Source organism: Mustelus asterias, chromosome 15 (genome assembly GCF_964213995.1).
Source record: "Mustelus asterias chromosome 15, sMusAst1.hap1.1, whole genome shotgun sequence".
Classification (NCBI taxonomy): Eukaryota; Metazoa; Chordata; class Chondrichthyes; order Carcharhiniformes; family Triakidae; genus Mustelus; species Mustelus asterias.
The window spans coordinates 16,638,266-16,663,838 of NC_135815.1; the positions used below are offsets into that span (position 1 = coordinate 16,638,266).

Below are 25,573 nucleotides of genomic sequence, written 5' to 3' on the forward strand. Positions count from 1 at the left end.
TGTTCCTGTACTGTATTGTTCTTTGTTCTGTTAAAGATTTGACACCAGTGACTCTGAAGAAACCACATCTGAAGCAGCTTCATAGATAGCCACATGAACGGAGTGGGAATGGAGGGATACAAAAGAATGGTCTAGTTTGGACCAGAGAGCGGCGCGGGCTTGGAGGGCCGAAGGGCCCGTTCCTGTGCTGTATTGTTCTTTGTTCATCCTGCCCCGGCCATCATTTTTCCCTCTACCAACGTCACAGCCTTGCTGTTGTAGACATCGGTACCGCAAAAATAGCTGCTACATTGACTTGATTAGCAATAGCCACAACCTAATTGATTTAACTGCTTTTAGACCTTTTGGTGTGATTAAGGTGCTTACGTATAAGAGCTACTTAATTTTTATGGTCCAAGCACATGCCAATTAGATCAAGTATTTGCCTAAGCAAAATGAGGTGATAATGGGATTTCCTTTAAGACAGCAGAGCAGTTTGAGATTATCATTTTAACAGCAATTTGTTTAACCTGACATCCAACTCTCCCCAGAGACCGGCTAAAAATACCCGTGAGTTCAGAAAGAAAATAATAGCAATCCTTTACAGGACACATCTGTGGATTGCACTAAAGTAACACGCCTATTATTGCTTCTAATGATTGGACATGAAGACTCCAGAAACATTCATGAGAAAACCGACTCCTGAGGTGAAAGCAAAATTCAGCCCTTGCTTTCTACAGTGTGCAGCTGTCGCATTGGATAGGATAATGGATTAAAGCAGTTGATTTAATAAAACTCCACCATTTAGAGGAAGCTTTCTCTCCTAAATGCCAAACTTTGCTCTCAATTGTCACATCTTTTCATTGAAAAGCTCGGTTTGCGGCCAATTTAAGGAATTTTGCTAGGTTAAAGGTGCTATATTATAGCAAGTTGTTGTGGCAGTTTGCAACCTCTTTTCCCCATGTCACGCACCTCCACTCCCTAGTGCAGGGCTGGTAACGCATGTGGTTCCATCATCCCTCTGCCATGATAGTCAAGTTACAACGCAACCTTTTTGATTACTTTGTTACTTCATTGTAATCTCCATTATATTTGATTTTGAATTCTACACTGCCCCAAAAATGAAATAAAATGGATCAAAATCTCAACCATAAAGGAGGCAACTCAACATCTGAAGGAAGTAAGGTTCCTCGTTATGTTTATATGATAGCGCCCGAACATCAAGGCGGGATATCCAATGGTTGTTGAGTTTGAGGATGCCTGGTGATGCGATAAGGCACCATATAAATGCAAGCTCATTCTTCCTTTTGCACTTTCTGGACAAGACAGGACTTTAAGAATTTTCTGGAAAGCACATTGAAAAAAAAATCATCCAACAATCCTGTCAGAAGTTTGACACGAGGCAATTCCATTCTTAAATCACCTGAATTAAAAAAGTGAACAATACAAAATACCTCAGAAAGACGTAAACAGGGACAAAGTGCCGCCCGAACAGCAATGTGTATAAAATGAATATTTTATTGATTATTAACATACATCCGGCGCAACAACTCATTACAGGGTGTTATCGAGAATCCCCGGTATCTCGATGGGAAACTGAGTTCTTCCTCTCCCTCATGACTGGTTCCGCAGCTGGTTGCTGAGGTCTTGAAGCTCCAGGATCAAGTTGTCCATTGTGGTTTTCTCGTCGGCTAACTCGATCTGTATTTCACCCGTAATAACGTCAGTGTAGAGTTGCTGCAACAGGTAAGGTCCAAAACGGGGGTGGGTGGGGGGGAGGAAACAACAGAAATTTAAGGGCCAGTTTATTGTCCTCATGTCGGCCGCCACATCTTTTTATTGAGCAGCTATTTCTAATCGAGCTTAGAATCTTTGCTCCTTACAAACACCAGTATTAGTTACAATTAGGAAGCAGCGTTAAATTTCACCAATGCTGCATTGCCAAGCAGCTATCAGCCAGCACCACAGCTGGGGTTTTAAATAAATGTTGATGCTTAAAACTGATACATCTGAAAATGTGTTACTTGAATAATCCAATCTGTTTGCAAACCGAGTCTTGCTTTCACTGTTGACCCATTCAGATGGTAAAAAACTTACTCCCGTTACATCTTTACTAGGTAAATGATAAGCATCTCCAGCACAAGCAATGCGACAATGCTTCACAATATTCACACCTAAAAACGCTGGCATCCCCAACTTCGTTTAGTCACAAATACAAAAGCAAAACTGCGCAGCGGCTGGAAATCTAAAACGAGAACAGAAATTGCAGGAAATACTCAACGGGTCAGGCAGTGTCTGCTTTCCTATAACCTTGTCACAAATGCACAAAAACTCTGCACGTTTGAGCTTAAAGGTCTTGCTGACACAAGAGCTGAAACCTTACCAGCTCCCAGGGTGGGCGAGGTTCCTAAAACGTTGGCCTCGGGTGGGATTTTATGATCTCACCCGAGCGAGGCCACCCAAGATGTTTGCAAGGCTGAAACTGAAGTAAACCCCTGGAGAGTAAATAACCTACTGTTCTTGTTGTCGGAACTGCATTTATAAAGCACCTCACCCTGAACTGATAAAAGAGGATTTAGGTGAATTATTCTGAAGCATAATTGAGGCAGCAAAGTAAGGACTTTCCTCCCTGTCACCATCAAACTGAATGGTCAGTGTCAAAGCCAAACAGCACCTGCTGGAGGTATCGCTACCAATCTGCATGTTTGGAGCCTGGTAGTGAGCAGGACGGGGCCCCGAGCAGGACTCTGGGAGCCAGCAATGTTTCTTTTCTGTATTGCTAGTCTGTACAGCGCTCGTCTCAACACTGTCGACAATTCTGAAAAGGTAACGAATCTATAGTGGGGATGGTCACAATTGGAGCAACTTGATGCTCAGTCTCTGCTGCGTAGCTAACCATTACATGGCACAGATAACTAGAGGGGGAAAAGAAGAGCATTTTTAACCCGGTGTTCAGTAGTTTGGTCGTTTGTCTTTGACCGGCACAGACATGATGGGCCGAAGGGCCTTTTTCTGTGCTGTATACTTCAATGACTCCATGACTCTATTCAGATAGATGAAAATGGAGGAGTTGAAAAGATGCCCCTATTACAGAGTGAACCACGTGGAAAATGCGGGTGGAGGAAACCCATTGATAACATGGCTCAGAAGAGCAGAGACTGCGATGACTTATGGGGTCTCGCACACGTACACACACACAGACTCGCACACATCCACAGACGCGCGCACACACACACACGCGCACACATGCACACACGTGCACGCACAAGCACACACACGCACGCACAAGCACACACACGCGCGTGCGCGCACACCACAGGCATGCACACACACGGAAAAGTGAACTTTAAACTCTCAGTATCCAAAGTTCGGTGTAAAATCAATCCTGGTTGAATTATTTCCCTCCAGATGGTTTCTAATTTTGTTGTTCTTGAAACTGATGTGGATCAGAGTGGATTGCGTCACAAATGTTTATCAGTCCATGTTCTATAAAAAGTCGAGCATTTGTTCCACACTGAGTTATAATGAGGACCAGTGGAAAGTAGTTACTGACACGTTGGGGAGGGAGCGCATCAGTTTCCCAATGATGATTCGGAAGTAAAATGAAGATTAATTTACACAATAAAGCTTCAAACTGATAGGCCGAGCCTTGACTGCCAATACCACGAAGGAGAATAGTGGGTGGGTACAGACAAAAGAGCCCACATTTCTAACCTGTACTACACAGCACACAGGACTACAAGTATTCTGCTGAACCCTGCAGACAGTTGTCCATGAGCAGCTGCTTTGGCAGCCCCACCATCAGAAGATCAAACATAATCCTAAGAAGCTCCTTGATTAGGGGTCTTTCTCAAGAAGAAATACCTGAAGCCGGTTGCAATTTTAAGTACAGATTCAATTCTGTTATGAAGCAGGAAATGATGAGAACCAGTAACGAACCAAAGACTAGGTGGGTAAATGCCGTGGTGTATCAAAGCCACACTACTGAAGCACCTCTGAATCACTTGAGGGCTGGAGGTGTCCATGGAATAGTACCCTTGCAAAAGTGACTTAATTCAGGCGAAGGAGGAAGACAAAAAAAGAGTAAAAAGTAGATAAATAAAAGAACATTTGAGAAAAAAGGAAAGGAAGCTTTGCTTTTAAAGACATTGCAAGTTGAGGAACAATTGTTACAAAAGCTGTTCTCTTGGGGAGGGGAAGAAAGATGAACATTTGGTTAAAATAGGCTATCCTGGCAGTACTCCCCATTTGTAAAACAGATGTGCTTCTGAACTAGCTTGTAAAATGCTCCTGTAATATGCAAGACAATAAATGTGTCAATATTAACCACAATAGTTTCCTTTGTGACCAAATGGGAAAAAAATTCAATGAAGACATTTTGTTTCCAAACAACAGAGAAATTTATGGGGTAATTTTAACCCTTTGATAAGAATGGGACCAATTTAATTATTACTTTTTAAACAATAACTCCCCTCCCCCTCATCTCCCCGATTGTAATGAGGGTGGACTGTTGCCCCCTTGCTCCAAAGGTTCTATGAATTCTATAACCAGATGTAAGGGAGAATAGCGCAAACTGAGATATATCTGAACTTCCCAATCTTTCTGGGAAAGAGGACGGGCTCCAGTCAACTTCAAAGCAGTGGAACCAAGGTTTAGGACCCATGGTATAGGGAAATCAAACAAGCCAGCCAATGTTCAACCTCTCAATCCCAGAACCAACAACATACTGGGCTTTGGAATACCTACTTTGTACGACATGGTTAGCCATTTCTTCCTTATTCCGAGAAGACTGCAAACATACTACATAGTTTGACATATTAACAAGAGGTTAACAAGATGAATCATAGAATCGTACAGTGTAGAAGGAAGCCATTCGGCCCATCGAATCTGCACCGACCACAATCCCACCCAGGCCCTATCCCCATAACCCCATGCATTTACCCTAGCTACTCCCCCTGACACTAAGGGTCAATTTAGCATGGCCAATCCACCTAACCCGCACACCTCTGGACTGTGGGAGGAAAACCGGAGCACCCGGAGGAAACCCACGCAGACACGGGGAGAACGAGCAGACTCCGCACAGACAGTGACCCAAGCCGGGAATCGTACCTGGGTCCCTGGCACTGTGGGGCAGCAGTGCTAACCGCTGTGCCACAGCGCTTTCTACAGCCTCACAACTCATTGTGTAAAAGTTGCTCCCATTCTCTGCCCCGAATTTCTCATATCCATGTCCCCTTGTCTTAGCTTCCTGCCACTAGGATGTCTAAAATATTTCAAACGTAGCTTCATCAGCAAGATGATATAAAGGTATATTATTCCCTCCACCCACTGGATGCCTTTGCCGATAACAACCATTTGCAGATTGGGAAATTGAATTTCTCTTTATCCTGTGTATTAGTTTCTATCTGCTCCACATTAAGCTCGATCTGTTCCCTTCAGCTCATTCAAATTGTTTATCCAAATCCCTTGACATGGCACTAATGAGATGGTATCAGCATTACATTTTATACCACTGGTGGAAATCCCCTCTCTTAATTAATTGATGAAACAAATTGCAAAGCAGAGTGGAGCAGCCCCCTGCAGCTGGCTACTGCTTTAACCTTCAGCTTTTATTTCCTACTGTGAAACTGGTTTCCAATTAGGTTTGCTCATCTGAATGTTTATCCCAGGAGACTCAGTCATCATTAAAAACTTCCACGATACTTCCTTCAGAGGACCTCAAAGTGTAGATGTGCCGGATAGCTTTCTGTTAAAAACGTGCTTACCTCCTCAGGTTTGAAACATAGCCTACGGCACGCTGGCACAGTGGTTGGCACTGCTGCCTCACGGTGCCAGGGATCCGAGTTCGATTCCCAGCTTGGGTCACTGTTTGTGCGGAGTCTGCACATTCTCCCTGTGTGTGTGTGGGTTTCCTTCGGGTGCTCCGGTTTCCTCCCACAGTCCGAAAGGCGTGCTGGTTAGGTGCTAAATTCTCCCTCAGTGTACCCGAACAGGCGCCAGAGTGTGGCGACTCGGGGATTTTCACAGTAACTTCATTGCAGTGTTAATGTAAGCCTACTTGTGACACTAATAAAATACCCTTTACTTATTGCTGACTATTTATGGCTTTCACCCTGTCCAGATGAACACTGGGGGACGGTTAGTATTTTCTCCTGTGGCACTGTTTGACTGGCAGTGAAAACCACTGAGGAATGAGGAGCGACAGACTTTAGGACTTTGTGCTCTTGATTAAAGAGAGAGACAGACATTTCATCGGAGAAATGGGGATTACAATGCTGGCACTCAGGGCTATAGATTGCGAAGTAAAGTTACTCCACTCAGCTCTCAATCCAGGCCATGCCAAGCATCATGACCCAAAGCAGTGGCTGTTGTGTACAGAGGTCAAAACTGCACTGAAAATCATCCCATTATAGTGATCACTTACACTGGAAATAGTAGGGTTGGGACACAATGGTCGGGATTCTTTGGCCACACTCGCCTCAAAACTGGAGACTCTCGCCCGAGGTCAATGGACCTTTACATGGTCCGGCCCACCCCCTCCCGCTACAATTCCTGTGGTGGGCAGGATGGGAGAATTCCGGCCAGTGTGTGTAAATGCTATGGCAGCAGCCAGATGTGTGTGTGGCAAATTTCACTGAAAGGTTTTCTATTCCATGTCACGCTGAAAAAGCTTCTTTGACATTTCTATTGTTTACAAAAAAAGACACCTGGCAATACAGGAAAATGCTTAACCACACAAACAGGAATACACAGATACAGCCACTGCACCAGCTACATTTATACAGAGGCAGCCAATTCAACATCAAACTGATGTCAGACCATCTCTTGGAGACGGTGCAGTTTAGGTTACTACAATGGAGAAACAGTGCAGATGTTTGGACTGATTCAGATTGGATTGATCGTACACAGGATACAGAGAAAGATCAGCCAGAAAGGAAAAAAAAACTCCAGTCCACATGGGATTCTTTTCATTGATGTAAATCAGTGGAGGGAAGATCAAGAATGGCTCCCACTTAGGTAGGTGGGAGGATTGCATACCTATGTGTATCTAATACACCCAGATTTAGGAATAATCACATCTCTGCTATGGGGTTATACTGTACCTTAGAGGTCTCCAGAAGGAAAATATTTAGTGTGGCTCCAATCTCAATAGGGGAACACAGCAGCTGCATTGCATTGTACAGGTTCTGTTCCAACTTGTGATATGACTTCAGGATCATAATTATGCCTTAAAATTGTTTAAAAACTGTAACGCTACATCTCCCCAGAAGATGTGTAGGTTAGGTTGACTGGCCATGGTAAATTGTCCCTTGGTGTCAGGGAGATTAGCAGGGTAAATACATGGGGTTCCAGGGATAGAGCCTGGGTCGGATTGTTGTTGGCTCAGGCTCAATGGGCTGAATGGCCTCTTTCTGTACTGTAGGGATTCTATGATTGATTCTATGCAGCACCAGTGCGATGGAAAGTGGCAATGTGGATGGTGACTGCAGATGCACACTCAGCCAGTGATTGAAATTGTCTTTGTTTGCTGGGTTTATAGTATCTTTAGTAACGTCATAACTCTTGATTTTCAAGCACAATTGAGATTATAGCAATGGCGTTTCAGAAACTAGTTTGTAAATGTGTTCTTTGAAATTGGACTGGGTGAAGGTTAACCAACATTTTATTGCACTCAACACAGACTTTCATCACTGCTTTCCAAAATGGTAGCACAGACTTTCAAAGCTGTTTCATCTGTTTAGGCACTATCAGAGATTTCCTACACAATTGGCAATTCAGAAATGGGGCTATGCGTTTTAAGTGAAAATCAAACAACCAATTTACAGTTGTGGAAATTTATGTTGGACTCACAAAGAAAAACTGAAGACAAATTTCCTTCACTGAACTCTAAAATAACGTCACTGGTTTCCAAGCTATCAACTTGTCTAACATGCACCAGTGCTGGATCCAGTATCAGGTGAAAAGTGCCTGACATTCCAATCTGGCATCACACAAATCCTTTCAACCTGGACAACCTGCTAATATAATGAAAAATCTACTGGTGCCACAACTTCTTGTTAATGATATTGACGTCACTGACATGGTTTTGAAAGGTAACATCATTGTGTGACACAGTGTGTGGAAGGTGTTAAGAAGAATGGATATCTCATGAATCGAGGCTTTGAGGGCAGATGAGGCCATCGAGAAGCTGAACTGTGATATCAGTCAGATCCCTGCAACCTGGATTCCTGAACGTATGATTATTTTTATATTCCAACTTCTAAATAATATCATCACATGGGAAAAAGATATTCTTGACCTGGAAGTGACGCATGAAACATTATCATTGGTATCCAGTGCTGGCTTCTTAGTACAGTAGCTCTTATATTCTTGGCATATAAGTGACAGTCTGGTTTAGAGTTTGTAATTCAAATTACATTACTCACATCTCAGAAAGGACTGATAGCTCAGCCACAACACTGCAATAGTCCAGAGGTTCTCACCAACTTTCACAGATGCACCGTGGAAAGCATTCTTTCTGGTTGTATCACAGCTTGGTATGGCTCCAGCTCTGCTCAAGACCGCAAGAAACTACAAAAGGTCGTGAATGTAGCCCCATCCATCACGCAAACCAGCCTCCCATCCATTGACTCTGTCTACACTTCCTGCTGCCTCGGCAAAGCAGCCCAGCATAATGAAGGACCCCATGCATCCTGGACATTCTCTCTTCCACCTTCTTTTGTCGGGAAAAAGATACAAAAGTCTGAGGTCACGTACCAACTGACTCAAGAACAGCTTCTTCCCTGCTGCCATCAGACTTTCGAATGGACCTACCTCGCATTAAGTTGATCTTTCTCTACACCCTAGCTATGACTGTAACACTACATTCTGCACTCTCTCCTTTCCTTCTCTATGAATGGTATGCTTTGCTTGTATAGCACACAAGAAACAAATACTTTTCACTGTGTCCCAATACATGCGACAATAATAAATCAAATCAAATCAAAGGCTGGTCTCCTTGTCTGTCACCTCAATAGATTTTGGAGATCGTAACCCAGGAGCAAGATGGATGTTTTCTGAAGCCTGTCGAACAGGTTTACCATTTTCCATCCAAGGTGTGATATAGGTTTTGCAAAACAGTGCAGTTTCTGAAGAGGACAAACTAGGGTTGAGCTAACTTGATGATCTCCATCTTTCTTCCATTTGTTCTCCCCAATGTAAATCCATCATGATTCCCAAACCAGCTTGTTAAGTATTTGCAAGTGCTTGGGACCGTTAAAGAATTGTGGGAGATGGGTAATATCAGTGATTTTTCTATTTTGAGAAACTGTGATAAAGGTTGAGGCCCCATGTTGTTCAGCAATATCTGAGATATCAGCATGGCGGCACAGTGGTTATCACTGCTGCCTCACAGCGTCAAGGACCCGAGTTCAATTCCCAGCTTGGGTCACTGACATTGTGGAGTCTGCACATTCTCCCCGTGTCTGCGTGGGTTTCCTCCGGGTGCTCTGGTTTCCTCCCACAGTCAGAAAGCCATGCTGGTTAGGTGCATTGATCATGCTAAATTCTCCCTCAGTGTACCCAAACAGGTGCCAGAGTGTGGCGACTAGGGGATTTTCATAGTAACTTCATTGCAGTGTTAATCTCAGCCTACTTGTGACACTAATAAATAAATAATAAATGAATTAACTCTAGCTTTTTGAGCACCCCCCATTTTAATTGCTCCACAATTTGTGGTCATGCCTTCAGCTGCCTGGGTTCTAAGCTCTGGAATTCCCTCTCTAAATCTCTCTATGCCTCTCTTTCTTCCTTTAAAATGTTTCTTAAAATCTAGGTCTTTGACCATGTTTTTGGCCATCTGCCCTAAAATCCACCCGGGTTCGATTCCCAGCTCGGGTCATTGTCTGTGTGGAGTCTGCCTGTTCTCCCCGTGTCTGCGTGGGTTTCCTCCGGGTGCTCCAGTTTCCTCCCACAGTCCAAAAATGTGCAGGTTAGGTTGATTGGATATGCTAAATTAATCTTTAATGCTCTGGGATTTGATAGGTTAGAGGGATTAGCAGGGTAACTAAGTGGGGATAGGGCCTGGGTGGGATTGGTGTCGATGCAGACTCGATGGGCCGAATGGCCTGCTTCTGCACCGTAGGGATTCTATGATTCTAAGTGGCTTGGTGTCAAATTTTGTGTTTTAATTTAACCTTGGGACGTTTTATTATGCTCTGATGAATACAAGTTGTTGAAAAAAATCCAAAGAAAGTCAAAAGAATCACCATTCAGTAGGTCACGAACAAAGATGAAAAAGAAGCAAAAGGAAACTGCACATTCTTGAAGGACCTGAGTGAAGATTGTGATAAAAACAAAAAAACAATTTCCAATACCTTGACAACGGGGCACTCTGATGAACTCAGATCACCAGCTGATCAATACAGGTTGGCTTTTCTATCAGGCCAAGGTATATAACCTCCTACTGAAGGTTATAGTTTCAATCTCATGCTGAGCATCAAAAGAAAAGATTTATTTCTTGTTCATGAGATTCGGGAATGTCACAAATAGGACTGAAACTAACCACACGCAAGTTATGAAGGCCAAGATCTTAAATCAGTTCCTCATCCACCAAGATTCCATGACCTTTACTATCGGCAGCAATTGCAATGCTAGTCCGCAGTTACTAAGGGTTGATTGTGGATAGTGTGAAGTCTCTTGCTTTTTGTCTATGTGAGCCAGGAAGTAGCAAGCGCCTTATGTAGGGGTTTCCAAATTTCAGCACCTTCTTTGGGATCAGTTTATCAAGATGTATTATTCAACAAAACCAGAAAAAAAAACAAGTTTGAGGTGAGCAGGAGGTAAGTTGAGGGAATTCATCTGGAGAGCTACAGATGAAACTGGGCTGAGAAACATAGAAACTAGAAGCAGCAGTAGGCCATTCGACCCTGCTCCGCCATTCATTTTGATCATGGCTGATCATCAAATTCATAATCCTGATTCACTTTCCCCCCCATATCCCTTGAGCCCCAAGAGCTCTATCTAATTTCTTCTTGAAGTCACACAACATTTTGGCCTCAACTATTTTCTGTGGGAGTGAATTCCACACATTCACCATCCTCTGGGTGAAGGAATTTCTCCTCACCTCAGTTCTAAAAGGTTTACCCCTTATCCTCAAACTATGACCCCCTAGTTCTGGACTCTCCCATCATTGGGAACATTCTTTCTGAATCTACCCTGTCTAATCCTGTTAGAATTTTATGAGTTTCTATGAGATCCCCTCTCACTCCCATACCCAGTGAATATAATCCTAACCGATTTAGTCTCACTTCATATGACAGACCTGCCATACAAGGTCTGTAATTTTTCTATGGTTCTATTCAGTGGGACTAGGCATAAAATGGTTCGGCACAGACAAGAAGGGCCAAAAGGCCTGTTTCTGTAATTTTCTATGGTTCTAAGGATGGGGGCAGAGGCTTGGAACACCAAAACAAACTTCCTCTACAGCTAATTAAGATAAGTATATAAAGATTGGCACCACGGTCTCACCCAGGCATTATGTGGAACTAGGAAGAGTGAATCAACAATATTGAAGCTTAATAGCAATATCAGGTACACTCAGGTGCGTAAAATCCTGATACAGCAAATGCACATCAGATGCGAAAACTTCATTGTACATACAGAAAAGTACACAAGAAGCATTGCCATCTCTCTATACTGGAGTATATTCATATGAAAATGATGACAAATACAGATGTTATTTGAATGCAACACATTCCTAGGTTACAATGTCTTGCAACGCAAGCTGCGCAAATAGGATGAAACTCCGCCACTATTTTTGTTAGCTGCAAAGATAATTCAGCAATTAAAAAGCATCAAGGGGCTTTGTGGTGTTCTACCTGTGCTCTGCTGGACAGGCTACGCAGGCTGAGGCGAGCTGAGGACAACATCTGCAGAGCCTCCTGAGGGTTGGTCTTGCCTTTACTGCATTTGATTGACACTGCGTGAAAAACAGACACACACACATAAAAGACATAAGGCACAACTTCAGTTATAGCATTCGACCACTGAACATTAAAATATACTGGAGAAATAAGCAAGACACCAGGTGCATTTCAAAAACAGAAAATAAAATTATTTTCTTTTCTGTTTTTGTAAAGGGGCAATTTTTTCACACAGAGGGTGGTGAGTGTCTGGAACAAGCTGCCAGAGGTAGTAGTAGAGGCAGGTACAATTTTGTCTTTTAAAAATCATTTAGATAGTTACATGGGTACGACGGGTATAGAGGGATATGGGCCAAATGCGGGCAATTGGGATTATCTTAGGGGTTTTAAAAAATAAAGGGCGGCAAGGACAAGTTGGGCCGAACGGCCTGTTTCCATGCTGTAAACTTCTATGACTCTATTTAGGAAAAACTTATTTTTCTAAGTCTTAAGATGGCGCCGGAGCAAGGCGACTTCTTGCAAGCTGTGCCCAGCATGCCTTCACTCTCTCGTTTCCATCTCTATAAACGGTATGCTTTGTCTGTATAGCGCGCAAGAAACAATACTTTTCACTGTATGTTAATACATGTGAGAATAATAAATCAAATCATTTTAATGTTGTGTAAAATGTAAATCTTAGCAAATAACACTTAGATATTGTTTAAAAAGAGCAAAACTTCCAGATGCTGGAAACCTGAAAATACTACAAATAAAAGTACTGAAACACTCAGCAGGTCAGTCAGCATCTGCAGAGAAAGAAATAAGCTTAATGTTTTTTTTGATCAGAACTGGAGGATATTATAGATATACTGCTCACCGCACACCACCCTGACTTGGAACTACATCACTGTCCCTCCCAATCACTGGATCAAAACCCTGGAACTCTCTTCTTAACAGCACTATGGGTGTATCTACACCATGTGGATTGAACAGTTTAAAAAGGCAGCTCAACATTACTTTCTCGAGGGCAATCAGGGATAGGCAATAATGCTGGCCTTGCCAGCGATACTCACAACACTTTAGGAAATATATATTTTAAGAAGCTCGGAACGAGGATGGCAGAAAGGGAAAAGAGGTGGGTCGAATTCACCGCGTACTCAAGAAAAGAAAATGAGTTATCTGCAAAAGTGAGAGGAGGAGATGATTAAATGACAGAAGTGAAAATATTCAAAGCTAAAAGGAGACACACTCCTATCGGGGAGGCGATGGTCTAGTGGTATTACCGCTAGACTATTCATCCGGAAACTCAGCTAATGTTCTCAGGGGCCCGGGTTCGAATCCCACCACAGCAGATGGTGGTATTTGAATTCAATTAAAAATATCTGGAATTAAGAATCTATAAGACCATAAGACATAGGAGCGGAAGTAAGGCCATTCGGCCCATCGAGTCCACTCCACCATTCAATCATGGTTGATTTCAACTCCATTTACCCGCTCTCTCCCCATAGCCCTTAATTCCTCGAGAAATCAAGAATTTATCAATTTCTGTCTTGAAGACGCTCAACGTCTCGGCGTCCACAGCCCTCTGTGGCAATGAATTCCACAGACCCACCACTCTCTGGCTGAAGAAATTTCTCCTCATCTCTGTTCTAAAGTGACTCCCTTTTATTCTAAGGCTGTGCCCCCGTGTCCTAGTCTCCCCTGTTAATGGAAACAACTTCCCTACGTCCATCCTATCTAAGCCGTTCATTATCTTGTAAGTTTCTATCAGATCTCCCCTCAACCTCCTAAACTCCAATGAATATAATCCCACGATCCTCAGACGTTCATCGTATGTCAGGCCTACCATTCCTGGGATCATCCGTGTGAATCTCCGCTGGACCCGCTCCAGTGCCAGTATGTCCTTCCTGAGGTGTGGGGCCCAAAATTGCTCACAGTACTCCAAATGGGGCCTAACCAGTGCTTTATAAAGCCTCAGAAGTACATCCCTGCTTTTGTATTCCAAGCCTCTTGAGATAAATGACAACATTACATTTGCTTTCTTAATTACGGACTCAACCTGCAAGTTTACCTTTAGAGAATCCTGGACTAGGACTCCCAAGTCCCTTTGCACTTTAGCATTATGAATTTTGTCACCGTTTAGAAAATAGTCCATGCCTCTATTCTTTTTTCCAAAGTGTACGACCTCGCACTTGCCCACGTTGAATTTCATCAGCCACTTCTTGGACCACTCTCCTAAACTGTCTAAATCTTTCTGCAGCCTCCCCACCTCCTCAATACTACCTGCCCCTCCACCTATCTTTGTATCATCGGCAAACTTGGCCAGAATGCTCCCAGTCCCGTCATCTAGATCGTTAATATATAAAGAGAACAGCTGTGGCCCCAACACTGAACCCTGCGGGACACCACTTGTCACCGGTTGCCATTCTGAGAAAGAACCTTTTATCCCAACTCTCTGCCTTCTGTCTGACAGCCAATCGTCAATCCATGTTAGTACCTTGCCTCGAATACCATGGGCCCTTATTTTACTCAGCAGTCTCCCGTGAGGCACCTTGTCAAAGGCCTTTTGGAAGTCAAGATAGATAACATCCATTGGCTCTCCTTGGTCTAACCTATTTGTTATCTCTTCAAAGAACTCTAACAGGTTTGTCAGGCACGACCTCCCCTTACTAAATCCATGCTGACTTGTCTTAATCCGACCCTGCACTTCCAAGAATTTAGAAATCTCATCCTTAACGATGGATTCTAGAATTTTGCCAACAACTGAGGTTAGGCTAATTGGCCTATAATTTTCCATCTTTTTTCTTGTTCCCTTCTTGAACAGTGGGGTTACAACAGCGATTTTCCAATCCTCTGGGACTTTCCCTGACTCCAGTGACTTTTGAAAGATCATAACTAACGCCTCCACTATTTCTTCAGCTATCTCCTTTAGAACTCTAGGACGTAGCCCATCTGGGCCCGGAGATTTATCAATTTTCAGACCTTTTAGTTTCTCTAGCACTTTCTCCTTTGTGATGGCAACCATATTCAACTCTGCCCCCTGACTTTCCTGAATTGTTGGGATATTACTCATGTCTTCTACTGTGAAGACTGACGCAAAGTACTTATTAAGTTCCTCAGCTATTTCCTTGTCTCCCATCACTAGATTACCAGCGTCATTTTGGAGCGGCCCAATGTCTACTTTTGCCTCCTGTTTGTTTTTAATGTATTTAAAGAAACTTTTACTATCATTCCTAATGTTACTGGCTAGCCTACCTTCATATTTGATCCTCTCCTTCCTTATTTCTCTCTTTGTTATCCTCTGTTTGTTTTTATAGCCTTCCCAATCTTCTGACTTCCCACTACTCTTTGCCACATTATAGGCTCTCTCTTTTGCCTTGATGCATTCCCTGACTTCCTTTGTCAGCCATGGCTGCCTAATCCCCCCTCTGATAACCTTTCTTTTGTTTGGGATGAACCTCTGCACTGTGTCCTCAATTACTCCCAGAAACTCCTGCCATTGCAGTTCTACTGTTTTTCCCACTAGGCTCTGCTTCCAGTCGATTTTTGTCAGTTCCTCCCTCATGCGCCTGTAATTACCTTTATTTAACTGTAGAACCTTCACATCTGATTCTGCCTTCCTTCTTTCAAATTGCAGACTGAATTCTACCATATTATGATCACTGCTTCCTAAGTGTTCCCTTACTTTAAGATCTTTTATCATGTCTGGCTCATTACATAACACTAAGTCCAGAATAGCCTGTTCCCTCGTGGGCTCCATCACAAGCTGTTCCAAAAAGCCATCCTGTAAACATTCAATGAATTCCCTTTCTTTGGGTCCACTGGCAACATTATTTACCCAGTCCACCTGCATATTGAAATCCCCCATGATCACTGTGACCTTGCCTTTCTGACATGCCCTTTCTATTTCGTGGTGCATTTTGTGCCCCTGGTCCTGACCACTGTCAGGAGGCCTGTACATAACTCCCATTATGGTTTTTTTGCCTTTGTGGTTCCTCAGCTCTACCCACACAGACTCCACATCGTCTGACCCTATGTCGTTTAGTGCTATTGATTTAATTTCATTTCTAATTAACAAGGCAACCCCGCCCCCTCTACCCACCTCTCTGTCTTTTCGATAGGTTGTGAATCCCTGGATGTTTAACTGCCAGTCCTGAACCCCCTGCAACCACGTCTCTGTGATGCCTACCACATCATACCTGCCAGTCACAATCTGGGCCACAAGCTCATCTACCTTGTTCCGGACACTGCGGGCATTTAAATATAGCACCTTTAATTCCCTATTGACCGTCCCTTTTTGTTTTCTACTGGTGACCATCGTCGAAAAAACCCATCTGGTTCACTCATGTCGTTTAGGGAAGGAAATCTGCCATCCTTACCTGGTCTGGCCTACATGTGACTCCAGAGCCACAGCAATGTGGTTGACTCTCAACTGTCCTCAGGCAACTAGGGATGGGCAATAAATGCTGGCCCAGCCAGCGTCACCCATGTCCCATGAATGAATTTTTAAAAATCAATGAGAGAAGTTACAGGAATAAGAGAGACAAACTTCGCCCCATCACAGGCACTAATTGACAACTTTCCCCACCCCCTGAAGTATGCCTTTACTGCATTTGATTAACACTGCGTGTCTAGAGGTGCTACTCTTGTGGACTAGAATGACGGGTGTTCAGAAAAGCAAGCTACCCTTTATCTACCCAAGATAGCAAAGGCCACATAGTGAGCAGTGAATATAGTATAAGTGCAAGAAGTACAAGTCAATTGCTGTTTCGATTGTAATGAGTGATCGGTGCCCTAGATGTTAGTGAAAGGGCAGGTGTTGCATCTGGTTCAATTCCCACCATGGAAACTGGTGGAATTTGAATTCAATTAATAAATTAATAAAATTAATTCATTAATAAAAAATCTTGAAAAAGCTATTCTCAGTAATGGTGACCATGAAACCACATGCACTGTCGCACTTCAAGAAGGCAGCTCACCACCACCTTCTCAAGGGTAATTAGGGATGGGCAATAAATGCCGGCCAAGCCAGTAACACCCACATCCCATGAATACTAAAAAATAACTATCATCAATTGTCATAAAAACACATCTAGTTCACTATTTTAGGGAAGGAAATCTGCAGTCTTTACCTGATCTGGCCTACGTGTGACTCTAGGCCAAAGCAATGTGATTGACTCTTCAATGACCCTCTGAAATGGCCGAGGAAGCCATTCCGTTATAGAAACGTGGGACTTAGGAGCAGGAGTAGGCCATTCAGCCCTTTGAGCCTGTTCTGTCATTCAATAAGATCATGGCTGATCGAGTAGTGATCTCAACTCTACTTCTCTTCCCCCTCTAACCCAGTGATAGCAATTAGGGATGGACAACCAATGCTGGCCTTGCCAGCAATGCTCACATCCCATGAAAATAATTTTTAAAAATTTGGGTTCACAGTGGATGACGAAATTCACATTGTTCGGCACAGTGAAGGATAGAACTTGAGCCTGGTCTCTTATACTGACAAGCTTTTCAATTCAAAAATACGTATTAAAAATCCTTCACCTCCAACCAACAACCAAACTTTCAGCCTCCTCTTCTTTCAGCCAGCCCTTTGCCCTAGCTCTGGTCATAGAATCCCTACAGTGAAGAAGGAGGCCATTCAGCCCATCAAACCTGCACCGATAACAATCCTATCCTCGTAACCCCATGTATTTACCCTGCTAACTGCCCTGACACTAAAGGGCAATTTAGCATGGCCAATCAACCTAACCTGCACATCTTTGGAGTGTGGGAGAAAACTGGAGCACCCAGAGGAAACCCACGCAGACACGGGGAGAACGCGCAAACTCTACACGAAAGGTCACGGTCACCCAAGACCGGAATTGAACTCGGGTCCCTGGTGCTGTGAGGCAGTAGTGCTAAACTCGTTAAAAGCCTTTTTTAAAACATATTCTCAAATGTGTTGTGAATGTCACTAGCAAGGTTAACATTGTTGCCTATCCCTGATTGCCCTCGATAAGGTAGCGATGAACTGCGCTCATAAACTGCTGTGACTCATATGGTATAGATACACCCATAGTGCTGTTAAGAAGGGAGTTCCAAGATTTTGAACCCGTGATTGGAAGGGTCAGTGATATAGTTCCAAGTCAGGATGGTGTGCAGTGCATCTGAAATCCCTTCCAATTCTGATCAAAGAAACACTGAGCTTTATTCACCTTTGGGTGAGTCCCAAATTAATCCCTACCACTTGAATACAATTAACACCCAACTGACATACACTTAATACGGGAAGGTACTGGGGAAGGAGAGCAGGTAGGATGGAAGAGTGGGCTTGGATGTCACTGGGGGAAAAGCTCCTTCCATATGCCGGGAGGAGAGCAGTACGGGCAGAAATGGCAAAGGATGATGTTTTTAAATATGGGCTTGTTTGATTCTTGGAATCTACAATGAGCTAAATGAACAGCGCTGCCAACATTAAGCACATTCTTCACATTTTAATAACTGACAACATAGCTGCACTCTAAAGTTGGGATATTTTTGTAATTAGTTATTTAAAAACTTGAAAATTTAATCCAGATGACTCCTGCAAGCAACGTCTGTGGTAAACTCTCTGATGGCGACAATGCATCACCAAAATAAAAAAAAATTGTACTATGATTTAATTTCATTTGGCGTTTATTCCAAGAATAAGATTAGTTCACTGAGTGAACTAGTGAAGGCAAAGTACTGATACTGAGAATCTGAAATTAAAACAGCAAATGGCAGAAATACTCAGCAGATCAGGCAGCATCTATGGAGAGGGAAACTGCCTTAATGTTTCAGGTCGATGACTTTTCATCAGAACTGTTCTGAATTCCTTCCAATGAAAGGTCATCAACCTGAGACATTTGCACTATTTCTCTCTCCACGGATGCCGTCTTCACTGAGATTCTCAAGTTTTATTTATTGATCTAAAACCCAAGCCCTCCCCATTTCCAACCCCCTAAAGTCATCTGCCTCTGCCTCAGCTCACCTGTTGCAGCAACCCTCATCCTTGCCTTTGGTTCCTCTCGATGTGGCCATTCCAATGCTGCCCTGGTTGGCCTCCCATCTTCTATCCTCCATCAGCTTAACATCATCATAACCTCTGCTGCCCAGATCCTAAATCGCACCAAGTCCTGACCCAGTTTGCCCCCCCAGTTGGGCAAAGCCTCAATTTTTAAATTCTCAAAGTCCTCCAGGGCCTCCCCCTTCTCCATCTCTGTGAACTCCTCCAGCCTGACTTGAACCGTTTCAGTACTGAAGCTGGAACATCTCCGATTTTAATTGCCCCACCACAGGCACCGTGTTTTCAGCTCCTGAGACCCTAAGCTCTGGAATTCTTTCCGTTGTGTCTCCATCTCTCTATCCCTCTTTGGTCATTTATGACGAAGTAGAAATGGTCGAGAGCTTCAAGTTTTTAGGTGTCCAGATCACCAGCAACCTGATCCCCCCATGCTGACACTATAGTTGAGAAAGCCCACCAATGCCTTTCTCAGAAGACAAAGGAAATTTGGCACGTCAGCTACGACTCTCACCAACTTTTATAGATGCACCATAGAAAGCATTCTTTCTGGTTGTATCACAGCTTGGTATGGCTCCTGCTCTGACCAAGACCGCAAGGAACTACAAAAGGTTGTGAATATTGCCCAGTCCATCACGCAAACCAGCCTCCCATCCATTGACTCTGTCTGCACTCCCCGCTGCCTTGGCAAAGCAGCCAGCATAATTAAGGACCCTGTGCACCCCGGACATTCTCTCTTCCACTTTCTTCCATCGGGAAAAAGATACAAAAGTCTGAGGTCACGTACCAACTGACTCAAGAACAGCTTCTTCCCTGCTGCCATCAGACTTTCCAATAGACCTACCTCGCATTAAGTTGATCTTTCTCGACACCCTAATTATAACTGTAACACTACATTCTGCACTCTCTCGTTTCTTTTTCTATGAACAGTATGCTTTGTCTGTATAGTGCGCAAGAAACAATACTTGTCACTGTATACTAATATATGTGATAATAATAAATCAAATCATGGGCGGCACGGTAGCACAGTGGTTAGCTCTGCTGCTTCACAGCTCCAGGGACCTGGGTTCGATTCCCGGCTCCGGTCACTGTGTGGAGTTTGCACATTCTCCTCATGTCTGCGTGGGTTTCCTCCGGGTGCTCCGGTTTCCTCCCACAAAGATGTGCGGGTTAGGTGGATTGGCCATGCTAAAAATTGTCCCTTAGTGTCCTGAGATGCGTAGATTAGAGGGATTAGCGGGTAAAATATGTAGGGATATGGGGGTAGAGCCTGGGTGGGATTGTGGTCGGTGCAGACTCGATGGGCCGAATGGCCTCTTTCTGCACTGTAGGGTTTCTATGATTCTTTCTAAATCAGAAGTTAAAGTTTATTTATTAGTCACAAGTAAGGCTTACATTAACACTGCAATGAAGTTACTGTGAAATTCCCCTAGTCGCCACAGTCCGGCATCTGTTCGGGTCAATGCACCTAACCAGCACATCTTTCAGAATGTGGGAGGAAACCGGAGCACCCGGAGGAAACCCACGCAGACACGAGGAGAACATGCAAACTCCACACAGACAGTGACCCAAGCCGGGAATCGAACCTGGGTCCCTGGCGCTGTGAGGCAGCAGTGCTAACCCACTGTGCCACCGTGCCGCAAATCAAGACATTCAATAAAATCCACCTCATTGGCCAAGCATTTGGCCAACTTATCCTGTGGCTCAGTATTAAATTCTCTTGTGAAAGCCATGGGACATTAAAGGTTGTTATCACCTCAGGTGGTGTAATATATTTGCCTAATTTGATTTGATTGTGCTACGTATCACAAATGCACAATGTGGCCAGATCCTGGGGCACTAAAATCTGCCTCTTGAGCTCTTGCTGCTGCTTCAGTTGAGATCAGTTAATGAAACAGGGTATGTCCATTTCATTGTATTAACCAACTTTATGACATGTTTGCTTCTAATGAAGTCCAAGGGGGCGATCTCACTAGCTCGTCACACTGGCCGATCGACGTGGAGAGTCAGTGGAGAGGCGAAAAACCGGGTTCGCGCCTGGTCTCTCGCCTCTCACGATGATACCGGCACTGGGTTGCTGCTGCGATCAGCCTCATGCACAGGAAGGGCACGAGGCTGATTTAAATCTTTAAACCTAATTTTAAATATTATTGGTGAGCCTGGGGCCACAATCGGGAAGGGGATGGAGTGTCAGATTCCCAGTGCACCAACTGTGTACACTTTACACAGTGCACTCGGAGTTCATGCGCATCCACAATGGCACCCTCTAGCAGTCAGCAGCCGGCTTCCCGGTGTAAATAGACTTTGTCCACTCCCACTACGGGCACGAATCGCACTTTGCCTAATTTCTTTCTCTAAGTGGCATAAAATTTGAATTTTTCTCTCGCTGAAAAAATGGGCGCAATTCTGTCCCATTTTCATGCTCATTCGGCAATTAGAATTTTTTTGGTAAGATTGCCTCCAGTGTCTTTCCTCACATTTGTATTTCCTCATAAAAGGCAGCATCCTCGCAAATCTATTCTGTATGCTTTCTGAATCATAACTTCCCTGTAAACAGATCACTTTTTGTCATTTGTCTTCGTATCTCTTTATGTGGCTTGGTGTCGAATTTTTTTGATTTCCTATGAAATGCCTTGGTACATTTTACTATGTTAAAGATTCTATATAAATACAAGTTGCTTTAATAATGTACAGCCGAAGGCCACACCCAGTACTCTACCAGTGATATCATGGGAACAAGAATCGGAATCCAGGCCTACAGACCTCATCTCCTTCCCTCCACAATTTCTGGTCGTAATCCTGTTCATTTTTAAGTGTGAGCAGAATAAAACCAAATTAAATGTAGAACCAAAAACAGCTCAGTTAATTCCGGTGTCAGTATTTTGTGCTGAGTGGCCTCCTACCATGCAGTATCATTCTATCAACTCATCTTATCCTTGGACTAAACTGTAGAACAAAGAAGTTTTTTTTTTACATTCTTTTATTTACATTGACACAGAAATACTGCGGTAATTGAGTAACGAATGACAGACATTGTTTGCAAGAGGGGATGGGGAAAAGAAACATCAGCTTCTTATAGCTGTCCAATAACTCCAACTAGAATGTGTACTGGTGAGAACCCTGCTTGGCTGTGAGGTTCTCTATGAGAATACTTACTCTATCCAATTCACTGCAATTTTGGAACTGCGATTTCACTGCCTCTCTGTGTGGTGTCTATCACTTGGCATTAAGTTCCCAAACCCAGGTCATTTATCTGACAGACAGTCATGGCCTCAACATTGAGCCCTAGAGCCACCACCTAAACTAAATTCCAACACATCCTCACTTTCACTTCTTGCTATTACACGGGGCAGCATAGACAATAGAACCTAGAAGGTGGGCTGATTATGAATGACCATTAAAATTAAGGATTATAGATGCTAGTTACAACTATTGAGAACTTACCGTGTGCAAGTTCTATCGCTCCTTTTGCTACTTCTTTGAAAGATGCAATATCCTTTTCCCAGCTACTGGATTGGGTTTCACATCGATGAGCTTTCACCAGGTACTGCAGTGCCTGCAGATAAAAGGAAAGACATTAGACAACATATGAGGGAAGCATGTTTATTTTATTTTCCCCATTATAGCTTCTCTACTCTCTTAGAACCATTGTGTCTGCGCCGGCCAAATAAAGAGATTAAAAGAAGCTCGCCGCTCATTTTAATTCCACTTTCCAGCACATGGTCTGTAGCCTCGCAGGTTACAGCGCTTCAGGTACAGATCCAGGTGCCTTTTCATTGAGTTGAGTGTTTAAGCCTCATCCACCAATTCAGGCCTTGAATTCCAGATGCCCACTATCCTCTCAGTGTAAAAGCTTTTCCTCATGTCCCCTCTACTCCTTCTACCAATTTCCTTAAATCTATGCCCCCTGGTAACCCCACCCCCCAGCTAGGGGAAACAAGTCTTTCCTGTCTACCCTGTCCAGGCCCCTAATAATTTTGGATACCTCAATTAAGTCACCCCTCAGCCTCCTCTGTTCCAATAAAAACAACCTCAGCCTATCCACTCTTTCCTCTAAACTGCAAGTTTTAAGCCCTGGCAACATTCTTGTAAATCTCCTCTGCACTCTCTCCATAGCAATGATGTCCTTCATGTAATGTGGTGACCAGAGTTGTACACAAGATTCCAGCTGTGGCCTAACCAGCATTTTATACCAGTCCAGCATTACATCCCTATTTTTGTATTCAAGATCTCGTCCAATTAAGGGAAGTGTTCCACAGGCTTTCTTTACCACCTTACCCACCTGTCCTGCCACCTTCAGCTATCCTCCTCACTACACGGCCAATTCTCCAGTCATCTGCAAATTTCCCTTCCATGCCTCCTACATTTACTCATTAATACATACAACAAACAGCAAGGGCTCCAACACGGAGCCCTGTGGAACCCCACTGGAAACTGCTTTCTATTTACAAAAACATCCATCGACCATTAGCCTTTGTTGCTTCTTTTTTCTTCTCATCAACGCCACTCCAATCTCCCTTAGCCTAAGGGCGGTGGAGTAGTCCAATCAACAATGATCAAAATAACTTTACACAATCAAAATATTCAGAGTTCACTTGCCAGTCAAGGTTAGAATAATTTAAACTCAGGTCATCCAGCTCATAATGGAATTATAGTATACAGTTAAACATAGGTTTTCTAATAATGCCTCAATGACCACTACTCAACTTGTGTGTGTGTGTGTATATATATATATATATATGTGTCTCCAACATAATAAAATGTTCCAAGGTGATATACATGGACATTGTGAAAGGAAATATGCCACCGAGCCACATAAGGAGACATGAGAACAGATGACCAACAGCTTGTTCCAAGAGGTCAGTTTTATGGAGTGCCATTGAGGAAAACGAAGTTAAAAGGGAGAGAGGTTTAGCGAGGAAGTGCAGAACTTAGGGAGTTCCAACTAATGGTGGAACGATTAAAATCGGGGATGCTCATAAGGCCAGAATTGGGGAAACATGAGGGGGGTGGGGGGAGTGAGATCAGGAAAGAGTCTGAAAATAAGGATGAGAACTTCAAAATCCAGGGGGTGCTTTGCTGGGAGCAAGTGTAGGTCAGCCAGCAGAGGGGTGAAGTGTGACCCGAATCTGATCCAAGTTAGGACAATTGCAGCAGAGGTTTGAATCACAGAATCTCTACAGTGCAGAAGGAGTCAATTCAGCCCATTGAGTCTGCACCGACCCTCTGGCTGAGCATCTTTCCCAGGCCCACACCCTGCCCTATCCCCCTAACCCCACACATTTATCCTCCAATCCTCCTAATCTACACATTTTCAAACTGCGGGAGGAAACCGGAGCACCTGGAGGAAACCCATGCAGACACAGGAGAAAATGCAACTCCACACAGTCACCCAAGGCTAGAATTGAATCCGGGTCCCTGGCGCTGTGAGGCAGCAATGCAAACCAGTGTTTGGATGAATTGAAATTTCGAGGGGGTAGAATGTGAAAGCTGGCCAGGAATTTCTTTGGAATAATCAAAGATAGAGATAACAAAGGCACAAATCAGGGTTTCAGCAAAGATCAGCATGAAAAGGGGCAGAGTTTGGCAATATTTTGAAGGTGAAAATAGATGGATTTAGCGGCAGTGCAGATATGTGATCAGAAGCTCATCTCAGGGTCAAGTATGACACTGAAGTTGCGAACAGTGTGGTTCTGCCTCAGACAATTACCAGAGAGGGAAATGTGTGTGCATTTTATAAATCTACATTTGTATGAAAAATAAGCATAGCAATAAGATTTTTTAAAAATTATACTGTTATTATGAAGTATTTCTTTAACCCATGAACACTTGGAAGCAAAGAAAATATCCAAATATTCAAGCTATTTCACATTTAATTACTAGTGACATTTATTAATGTTATTCAAAGGGTAACAGATTTGCAATACTGGAACTATCAGCACTTGTTGATTTAGATTAGGGAGAGTACTTCCTCGGTAATATGCTGCTGACTATACTATACACTGGTAGTTAAGTGACCATTGTTGCTGCTTCTTAAATAACTTTTGAATATAGTGAGAATGGACTTTGATTCATTATGGTCATCAGTAAGCAGGTACCTTGCAAGTAAGGGCAAATTCTGGCTGGAAATGGAACAAAGGACTTATGAACAGGAGGAGGCCATTCGGCCCTTCCAGCCTGCTCTGTCAATCAATAAGATCATGGCTGATATAGTTGTGGTCTCAACTCCATTGCCATGATCTCCCCCCCCCCCCCCTCACCAACAATACTACATTACACTTGATTCTCTTTAGCTATCAAAAATCTATCTAATATAGCCTTAATTAATGTCAGATGAATACATTAAGGAATGAACAACTGTCATAGGGAATAAAACAGCTCTGAAGAAATCATATGGACTCGAAACATTAACTCCATTTCTCTCTTCACAGATGCTGCCAGAGCTGCTGAGTTTTTCCAGCATTTTCTGTCTTTATTTCAGTTTTCCAGCATCCACAGTATTTTGCCTTTATAATAAAACAGCCTCTGGGTTCAGAGAGTTAGAAACATGATGGGCGGAATTTTCCGGCCATTCAAGCCAGTGGGATTTTCTGGTCCCGCAGCAGTGAATGAAGATTTGGCTGAGCGCCAAATTCCCGCCCTCATTTGCAGCGACGGGGGTGGGGGGGGCGTGAACGGCCAGAACATT

General features: G+C 43.5%; 1 protein-coding gene across 1 annotated transcript in view; it reads right to left on the minus strand.

Annotated features, from left to right (window-relative positions):
- Positions 1–1,477: 1,477 nt before the first annotated feature.
- ttc27 (tetratricopeptide repeat domain 27) overlaps positions 1,478–25,573 on the minus strand; it is a 215,152-nt gene continuing 191,056 nt past the window's right edge. Inside the window, exons 18-20 of the mRNA XM_078229562.1 lie at positions 22,330–22,441; positions 11,838–11,938; positions 1,478–1,716 (exon numbers count right to left, since the gene is read on the minus strand). Coding sequence (XP_078085688.1) covers positions 1,594–1,716; positions 11,838–11,938; positions 22,330–22,441 — 336 coding nt within the window. The 3' untranslated portion in view covers positions 1,478–1,593. The remainder of the gene's footprint in view (positions 1,717–11,837; positions 11,939–22,329; positions 22,442–25,573) is intronic.